The sequence below is a fragment of the Metopolophium dirhodum genome, chromosome 1, assembly GCF_019925205.1.
Source record: "Metopolophium dirhodum isolate CAU chromosome 1, ASM1992520v1, whole genome shotgun sequence".
Lineage (NCBI taxonomy): Eukaryota > Metazoa > Arthropoda > Insecta > Hemiptera > Aphididae > Metopolophium > Metopolophium dirhodum.
Window position 1 is genome coordinate 41,740,807 of NC_083560.1, and position 10,866 is coordinate 41,751,672.

Below are 10,866 nucleotides of genomic sequence, written 5' to 3' on the forward strand. Positions count from 1 at the left end.
AAAAACATCAATCCTCTGAAAATCAATTCTTCATTGACTATGAACTCCAAGTTTCCATGGAAGAATGGTGCATTATTGTCTACAGAATAATGTAGACGACTTTGCCATGTTGGTGACACAATAATAACCTGAGATTATCTGGTGTTGGTGGATTCACACTTTGTCGCACATAGCGCATTGCCCGTAGTGCTTGCTCACGAGACACCTCTATAGCTGCATTTGGAAATCTAAAAAATTGTTATTCAGGTATTAGTACATTTTGACATAACTCTAAATTAAGTATTTAAATAATTTTGTAAATTTGTTTACCTCCTCGCCTCTTCTTCTAGAATTGTCCGTGCAGGTGTCCCCTCTGTTAAAGCACGCCGTCTCATTGCATCGTAGAATGCCCCAATCTGTATATTATGCCCCACATGATGATTGTGTGGTTGATACATTAAAATCGGACTATTTTCACGGACATTGATGTAGTAGCAGTGCATCCCCGTTCGTAACGCGAACATGGAAGCTGTCTATAAGGTTTTTTTTTAAGGCATATTAATCATATTAAGGTCTATAAACCAGTGTACTCAATATTAATGCATTATATTTTTATAAGTATTCAATACCTACCGTCGATTAGTGGATTGATGATTTTGCACATATGTGTATCCAACATCATCGGCATATACCAAGTGACCTCTGAGCCCTGGTACTCTCCTCGATGGAGCTCCTTCATTGCTAAGAAGAATATCGATCATTCTATGAGGTGACCGAGATCTCGACCTGAATCTTTCACCATGTTCATCTGATGAATTGTGTACATACATTTTTATATTAAAAATTATTAAGCAAATACTAGTTTAACATTTGTTTTAAATTTACAAATAATTTTATTTTTTGTCACTAAAACGTTGAATTGTAACTGAAAAAGTTAACATATTTATTTTTATGTATATTATATAAATTTAAATATAGAAATGTAATCATCAATGATAAATTATTTTTATTAGCTCTTAATAATTAAACTAAACATTAAAGATATTTGAAACTTAATTTTAATACTATGTTACCACTGATCAAGTTCAAAAATGTTTAAATAATTATTTTGACTTACCTGCCATACTGGTAAATCTTGAATAAATCAAACAAAATCAAAAAGTAAAAATCAAACCAAAAGACTTTTTACTGTTGACTTACAAATGAGTTGACGCTAATTAAGACTGTATAACATACGACTGGTGGCTTTTATAGAAAAAAATAATAAGTTACCTATGAACCATAAATTACTTTAGTGTTAACGCTGTTAATCATTATTTGTGGGACGTGGCATTGTCAATTCTTATTATCTCTACTTAATATTTTGATTACATATTAAACTTAAAATAAAAAATTAGTGTTGTGATGAATGTCCTTTAAGTACCTAATATACTTATGAACAGTGATATAAAACTATTAAACTGTAGGTACGTAACTTCGGTATACGTTTGGGAGGGTTAATCTAATACTTTGGGGCTTAGCCTCCAAAAACCCCCACCTAGCTCCGCCTATTGCTTGGGGGGACAACTTAAACAAATTTAGTCAATTTCGCCTATGCCTCAATTCATGCTTTTCAGATATTTTCACATTGGTGATGATTAGATGATTTGAAAATTTAAACGACCACAAAGTAAAAAAAAAAAACCAATTTTGGTATATTTTTATTTTTACCAATTCCAGTGTTTGGGTCTTACATAATATTATATCGGTACAATTTTAATTAATACAAGATGCTTATAATAACTTAATACTAATAGGTAAATAGTACCTAACTACAAAGTTGAGATTAAAATTAAAAATGCTTTAGCCTCTCTAGCTCAACATATAGACACATTAGCGTAGTGGCGTGGTAAACTTTGATTAACCATAATGCCCAGTTTATATTTCAGTATTATTATAAAAAAACAAAATAATTGAAATTAGAAATTTTTAAATCATGACCAAAATGTGTTTATAAATGCTATAATTGTCTAACTTAATATTATAAATGGATTTAATATCCAGTATCCTAATATTTACTTACCTACCTAATAACTAGGTAGATACTATAGATACTATAATACGTTAATTCTACAGAAAAAGTAGATAATATTATTCATTGATTGTTTTTACGTGCAATATTTCTATATTAGACATTCCTAAGTAAAATGTAGTTTAAAGATAAATCGTAAATGATCCTTGTCTCCCAGAACATGTCAAGTACCCTTTTTCACCAAAATATGTTTATATCACAATTTTTTATAAATTATAAAAATTTTGTGCTATAAATAGGTATAAATATATCAAGGTAGTTGGTACTTTGGTGAGTTTATTCAATATCATGATTCAAATTGTTTAATTATTATTAGTATATATTATTTTGTAATTTATTTTTCAGGTAGAAATTCATAATTGTTTTTCTGTTCATAGCTAACTTTAGAAATTTCAATAGAAGGTTCCCAACAAGTTTTACTACCTCTATCAAAAATAAAAAGCTCAGTGGAATGTTATGCTATTTATAACAATGAGATATTTTCGATTTTTATTAATTTTAATTTTAACTATTAAATTTGATTATTTATACAAGCAAGTACGCTCGGCTGACACAACGTCTCCGGTCAGAATCAGTGTCGGCCTGGCCCAGGCAGCTAGGGGGCGATCGCCTCCGGGACCCCGAACGTATTTTTCAAGAAATAAATGAAATTTACCAAAATTTACCTACTATATATAGCCTAGTGGTATGCTTTTGGATCCATTACATAATTTTATAATAATAATATAATATTATACATTTTATTATTTTAATAATACTAAAATCATCATAGATATCTAGTCCGTGGTAATAATAAAATGATATGATAATTTTAGAATCTATAATTATGTTGAAATACGTACTGTGATGTTTTATCGATATTATATTACTATATATTATATCGATCCATATTATGTAATAAATATTTATAAATTTTTTTTTAAATATTTTTTTTAGTTTTGGTATTTTTGAGAGGCCCTTTGAATAATTTACCTCTTGGGCCCTTTAGATCCCAGGCCGACACTGGTCTGAATCGTTTTTCGTACACAATATGATTTATCATTGAATTCAAATACATATAACACATCCGACATCCATTGCAATGACATGATGCTGATCATCATTACAACATATCCACCTTTTTAACATTTCAGTTGTTCTTCTCAGCCACTATCTCAGTTTACCTCAGTTATATGCTTGTAATAATTGAATATTTGAATGTATTAATTCATGCAAATTGGTAATAAACCATCAATTTGAGTAACATTGAATAGGTAATTTGTTATCATCTTAATCAAAATTTAGCAATACAATATTATAAACATAATAATATATAAATATATTATAATTAACGATACCATTGCAACACAATTTATAATTATTAAAATATAAGCATGTATTCACCACTTCATCAGTGAAATACTTACCTACATAATATTATATTAGTAGGTACGTAATCACTAATCTAGTACATATTCCAATTTCAAAACCTATAACATGGGAATATACAACTTATATACTTTCTTATAATAATCATCCAACCAAAATTCAATGTTTTCCATATAATCTGTGACCTGTGGTTGTATCACAGAACCATAACGGCATAACGGCTAGATCCAAAAAAAGTTTTACATTCAATTTCAAAGGACAAATTATGCACTTGTCTCGCCTTTAAATAGATTAATGAAATTAGTTAATGATGTCCAGGTTGATTTATTTAATTTTCATTCTTTTGATGGTTTTTGTGATTATATTACTGTCATTACAGTCAACTAAATAGATTTAAGTTTACTAATGTAATAACTATTAATTTGTTATTGGGTTCATCCCGTGTACATTAAAATAAATAAATTAATTAATTAATAACATTAATATTATCAAATATGGTAATATCAATTGATATTACAGTTTATCAATGATAATAATATCGGAGTAGTTTGATCTACCTTCGCAGTAGTATATAATCGGATAACTGGTATTCGTAGCATTTTACATTCGGAGTAATAATATGTTCGGAGCATTACATTATCGTGGCAGTGAAGTATCGTGGCAGTTAGTAGTAGCAACCCGTGTCACAATACACAGTACATTGGTGCTATAAAATATTATAATATTATTATTATTATTATTATTTATTTAATACCATACATTATTGATATATTATACATTAATTATACCTACCTATATATAATTTTGTAGACCGTACCTATATATTTATGTATACAGCTATTTTATAAGTATTATAGCAATTTTATCATGATTTAGTGTTATTTCAACGCAATAATAATATGATATTAGAATAATAAATTATAGATACTGCGAAAACGTGTTCCGTCATATCGACCGTTGCGCCATATATTAATTATTATAATATATCGCATTATATCAAAGTATATATGCATCAACATAAAATAAAATACCAAATCAAATATAATATTATTTCACGATACCACTGCCTATAATATAGGAATACCGAGTTCCACCACAGTCGGCCAATCGGGAGAATGAAAAGGGGCCGCTGGCGATATGATAATAATTGATAGCAACCTTTTTTTTTGATTAACCATTGGTTCTCAAAGTGAATCACGCAAAGCGCGATTGATATCAATATCTGGCCGGTGCGCCGTCGAAAACGTTTTTTCTCCTTTTTGGCTTCGTCCTTGGTTTAGTTACCACTTACCTTCGGCGAATAGCGACTGTAGTATAATTTTATGGTCGGACAACATAGATAAACTACATGAGGAATGTGTATTGTACTATTGTACTCATAACATCTGCTTCCCTACGCCGATATACGTCATTCGGCTACGATTATTATCCGTGTTTCGTTGTGTTTTATTACATTTGACTTCAGAAAGTGAGTTTAACCATTACATTATTATTTACTACTGATTTTTAGTTAAAAGTTTCTTTTTTAAAATTCTATAATGGCCGGCAGTAGTAGTGATACTCGTAGTCAGAGCAAAAAAATAATTTTTTCGGTGTACAATTTTATAAAAGACCTATCGTTACAAGATGAAATTGATCCATCTATGTTTAATCAAAGCCTAAAGTTAACAGCTGGAGCTTGTGAATTATCAGAACGAACTGTGAGGCGCATATGCAAAGAGGGTAAGGATAGTCGGAGTCCAGAACAACAACTTAGTTTTTTCAGGTCTCCGCGTAAAACGTATAAACGTGCAAAACCGTTGACTGAATTAGACGATTTTGATGCGGATATGGTACGTAGAACAGTGTACGAGTTCTACAGTAGAGGTGAGTACCCAACAGCTTTGACCGTTTTAACGGAGGTAAAGAAGAAGTGCAATTGGGAAGGCTCTGTTCAGTCGTTGCGTACGCTTCTGAAAAATTTGAAATTTTCTTTCAAAAAGTGCAGTGATGGAAGGAAAGTTCTCATGGAAAGGAACGACATTGTTGCACTACGTTGTGCATTTTTAAGAAAAATGTGTACACTTCGGGAACAAAACGACACCCGTCCTGTCGTTTATTTGGACGAGACGTGGATAAACCAAAACCATGGCGAACAGACCACAGGTTTAAAATTACTCACTGGAAAAGGAAGTGGCCTTATTATTTGCCACGCAGGGTCTACAAAATATGGGTTTGTTAGCGATTCTAAATTAATAAATCGAGCTAACGTACCCAAGGTATTTAAAAATTGGTTTATTGATATGTTGAACCACCTCAAAGAGCCGTCGGTTATTGTGATGGACAATGCATCTTACCACTCAATGCTCAAAGATAATTTTCCCAAAAGTAATAGCCAAAGAATCGTTGTAGAGGAGTGGCTGAAAAATAAAAATATTGAATTTTCGCCACAAGAACGGATGTCTGAATTACGTCAGCGTGTAAAACAACTTATTCCAATATATAAACGCTACGAATTGGACGAAATTGCACTGGAAAAGGGTCATGAAGTGATAAGGTTACCTCCATACCATCGTCAATATAACCCAATTAAGTTAATTTGGGCACAGGTTAAAGGGAAGGTAGCTAAAAAAAACAATACTTTTAAGATGGCAGACGTAGAAAAGTTGGGGCACGTGGTTATGGATGCAGTAAAACAAGAGGATTGGGAGAAGTGTGTTGCACATGCAGAAAAAATTCAAGACAAAGATTATAACCAGGAAATTTTGAGGGATGTCATGTTGGAGCCGATCATTATCACATTACAAGACGACGATAGCGATTGGGGTGATGAAGAGGATGATGAAGACGATGATGAAGACATATTTGATGCAGATATTTAGTTTAAGTTGCTTGGATTAAAATAAATTATTTTGAATATATTTGACCTGAATTTGTATTATATATGACTTGTACATACAATTGAATGAACTCTGCATTAAATTAATAAATATTTGTGTGTGTAGTGTACAGTGTTGTAAAGTATTTGAGTAAAAATATTCAAATACTTTTTTTTACTATTAAATACTATTATTGAATACATTTTTTTTATTCCTTTAATTTTTAATTTGTTTCTAAATATTACAACAATAATTATATTATAATATAATTAATAATATATTATATTAATCATTATTAATTTATGGACAGTTCAATATCGATTTTGGTTTTTGTCTATATATAGCTTAATTAAACATTTTTTTCCCAGAATACAGTTTACCATCGATGACAATTGAAATAGTACCAATTTAAAATATATATTTATTTCAAAATATATTATAGCCATTAAGCAAAAGCTATTTTCAATATTCACATTTTTATTGACTGTAAAATATACTGTGTGATTACTGATTACAGATGATTACTAACTTATTAGAAAATATAAAATGTTTGATTAATACCTAGAATTAAGTAAAAATTTTTTGTATTTGAAGATTATTTCAAATACTATACAATAGATAGTATTTGGGTGGTATTTTAAATACTTTATAAAAGTATTTTTTACAGCACTGGTAGTGTACTAGTGTGTATCAGGCAATTATGTCTTTTTGATTTACCACACTGAGGTATTTTCACCGTAAGGTCCGAACGGGTTTTACTGCCATAGTGTTTCTAACAAATCTAAACGTAATCGTCTAGTTATATGAATTTATTTATAAATGGGTAAATATTATCGTGGTATCGAATATGGATGTACTGTTCTATTCTTACGAATTACGATAGTTCATCTTCATTATACAAATATGAGACAATTGCAGAATATGTATCTTCAATTAAAATAACATTAGATAATGAATATTTCAAATTGTATAAATTGTTAATGCGTATTGAAAGATAAATTAAATAAAAATAATTTTCAGTTTGGCGCCCTGGATATAGAGCATCAAACATCAAAAGATTGTTTCAATAGAGTATTTAAAATATTGAAATCAGATGTCATCTACGATAACGGCACACATCAATGTCCATCATTAACACCGATTCCATGCCCTTTTGAAAATGTTCCAAAACAAAATGATGCATTTATTTGTGGAGTATATATTATATATTACGCATTTAAATTTATGGATAATTTCAAGTTCAGTTTAGAGTTTGATCCTAACACTTATAAAGAATATTTAAAGACTTATATATTAAAAAATTCCTAAGACATGACAAACATATATTTATACTGTAGCTGGAACTCAGATAAGCACCGTTGTCAACCGGATGATGAATATTATGTAGAATGGGTGTCGTGTTCTCAGTGTTGTCGCTGGATAGCCATTAATTGCATCCCTAAAGAAGACAGAATTGTTAATTACGCAATTGATGATTTCTTCTGTTTATTGTGTAAGAAATGATGAAATTAAAATATATAGAAATTATTAGACTATAGAGAAAGCACGCTTCAAATTGCATATCAAAATAGTAATTAAATTACTTAAGTTACTTTATTTATGAACTCGGCTTCAAAACACAATTTGTAACCACACCACTAATGCATTTAATATATTATTTTACTTTAAATTTAATTTATTCATGCATAACTGACAGTCTGCAGTCTGATTCAAAGTGGGACAGCATTTTGTATTTTACTCAGGTATTTAATTTATATTCATATAAACAATTCATTGTAGAAGTCAGAACTTGTATCTACATCGTAGCTTTTGATCTCAAGTTAGTTCATGTCATTTCACTCCATACCATAATTATACACCAATAAATTTTCCAAAGCAATATTGTTGTGTGGAAACAAATATATAAATCCTTATAACTGTAAATAGTTATTAATACACCATCAATTATTATGATATGAGTACTTACTAATTTAAGCTGTATGTGCTGGGTGTCGTGTTCTTTGAGTTGAAGCAAGAGCAATAATTTGCATTCCTAAAAGAAGACCGAATTGTTAATTATGATATTAATAATTTCTTCTGTTTATTTTCTCAGAAATGATTAAATTAAAATAATATATATAGAAATATTAAATATAGAGTTTAGGTAGGTGAACAAATGTATTGTTAACAAATATCTAGTATGTGTGAATGTGAAATAAGAACACTAAAAAAATTATGAACTATTTAAATAACAACAATGAAAACATACTGTTATTAACATGTAATAATTTATTTTAAACAATAATGTATGTGTTAAGGTTACTGTAAGACTTAAGAGTTTATATACCATTTTAGAAGTTTTTTAATTATCTCCTGCAGGCTATGAAAATGTTCCCAGAGAACAAATAGCATAATATCATGATAGATTATTAGAAAATATCACGTTTGTGTCAAAAAGCAAATACAAAATAGTGAATAAACTGACATTTATATATATTATACGTCATGTATATAAATGTATTCATATTTAATAGTTAAAGTAGTTAATTATCACCAAAAAGTGACTAAAATTATGTTTAAATTAATTTTTATCAAAAGGTTTTTAAGGTATTTAAATAACCACACATAGTTCTAAGACACAATTTGTAAGCACACCAGTTTAGTGTTTTACATATTTAGTTTATGTTTAATGTATATTACTTACTATAAAAAAAATTTATGTTAATCTAACAATCCATTCAATATAGAAGTGCAATTGTTGTTTAATTCTTATTGAGACAATCAACATCCATGGTTATAATCATTTATACAGGACACACAATTATTAGATCCAAAAATATTTAAATACCTATTTTGATACCTTTCCATTATCATTCATTATGTTAATATTTATATCTACACAAAAACATAGTAGTTTTGTATCATTATTACAATTATTCAAATAAATATTAAGACCTTCTATTTAATCAGGGGTCGGCAACCTGTGGCCCAGTATAGCGATTTTATGAGGCCTGCGATTACAATTAATAATTGGTATAAAAATATGGAATATCAAATTATGTTAGTTGATATTGTTAATAATAAATTAATATATCAAACAGCAAACAGTGATGAAACCTAAATAAATTAAATTAAATCCTTTGTTTAAAATTTAAACTGTGAAATGTAAATAAAATAAGGTGTATGGCCCGTTAAATTTTTTTTTTAATTTTTTGGCCCTTGACACCAAAAAGGTGGTCGACCTCTGTATAATAACAGTTTTGGGGCTTATCAAAATAATTATGTTGATGAAAATGTAATACTCTATTATCTATATCCAACACTGGACTTATTAAACTAGTAGATCTAAATACTCTTAGGGCCGTTCTTAAAATGTCTGGTAAAAGTTAACCAACACTTATCCGGCCGAATTCTGCCGGTATTAAAATCTGTTATAAGTCAGTTAGCGTTAACCGACACTTTACTGGACATTGTTAGAACGGCCCTTAATATTTTATATAAATTTGATATATAATAAAAATGAGTTTTTAGAGAATTACAACTACCTAGGTATTACATTTATGGTAATATAAGTTATGTCAAATTAATCTTTAACAAGTATTGATACACCATCTGATTTTATTATAATTTAATTTCGAAGTGAGTTATGCCATACTTTAATGAAACAAATTGTCGATAAATACTTACATTTATGACGAACCATTTTCCTGCTACAGTCCCAAACAAAGGCAACAAAAGAACGTACCTAGTTGATCACAACACAACAACGTCTGGTAATTACTAACTTGACCACCCTGCTGAGGAAAAACTAATTAATGGACATAATGGTTAGTTATGAGAACGATACTTACTAGAGCTGTTTCCTAGAATACCAAAGTACTGAATACTGACACCCTACTGGCTACCGATGAACATAGAACGAGCCACCAGCTCCGAGGCAACGGACATCACAACAGTTTCCGTTTCATCCGTTTCCAACAGCCGTGTTTTCGTCATTTAAATATCGAATAATAATATTAAATATTGATGTCAAATATTAAAATTTAATTTTAAAGTACAAATAAGTCTATGGGTAGTATGTAGGCACGGACCCCAGTAAAGATAAGTAAACTAGTAAACTGGATCTCTGGTAGTCTGCCATAAGGGCATAAGGCTCTATAATATGTATATAGCTATGTGTATATATATATATAATATGTATATGTATATATAATATATATATATAGCTCTCTAGTCTGCCACTATCTCCCGTCCGGTAAATACAAATTCACCACGACGAGCGTCTAGAGACAGCACAAGAGCAAATATCTTATCAATTATCATATCGTATTTCTTATCAATTATCATCGTCATAAAACTACCATAGTAAATTTATTATAATTTTAAAACTAAATTTTAAAACTGTGATTTTTTATATTTCTGTAGTTAAATCTGGTTTAAATCGTAATAATTGTTAGAGAATACATTATACAGTATAATATAGGTATTGTTGTCTTATAAATAATTAAAAATAAATATATAGGTAGTGTAGTGTAGCTTATAAAAGTTATAATAATAATAATAAAAATAAATATATAAAAATTATTAAATTACAAGTCAAGTTAATGACTT

The 10,866-nt window shown here is 29.2% G+C and overlaps 1 protein-coding gene and 1 long non-coding RNA gene across 2 annotated transcripts; one reads left to right on the forward strand and one right to left on the reverse strand.

Annotated features, from left to right (window-relative positions):
* The first annotated feature begins 4,956 nt into the window (after window positions 1–4,956).
* On the forward strand, window positions 4,957–6,279 carry LOC132938795 (uncharacterized). Its single transcript, XM_061005806.1, has one exon. The coding sequence runs from the start codon at window positions 4,957–4,959 to the stop codon at window positions 6,277–6,279; it is 1,323 nt and encodes a 440-aa protein (XP_060861789.1).
* A 1,212-nt stretch (window positions 6,280–7,491) lies between these two features.
* On the reverse strand, window positions 7,492–10,378 carry LOC132950068 (uncharacterized). Its single transcript, XR_009665179.1, has 3 exons — window positions 9,943–10,378; window positions 8,243–8,308; window positions 7,492–7,714 (listed from the first exon to the last, which is right to left on the reverse strand). It is a non-coding gene; the product is annotated as an uncharacterized LOC132950068 (long non-coding RNA).
* Window positions 10,379–10,866: the final 488 nt, after the last annotated feature.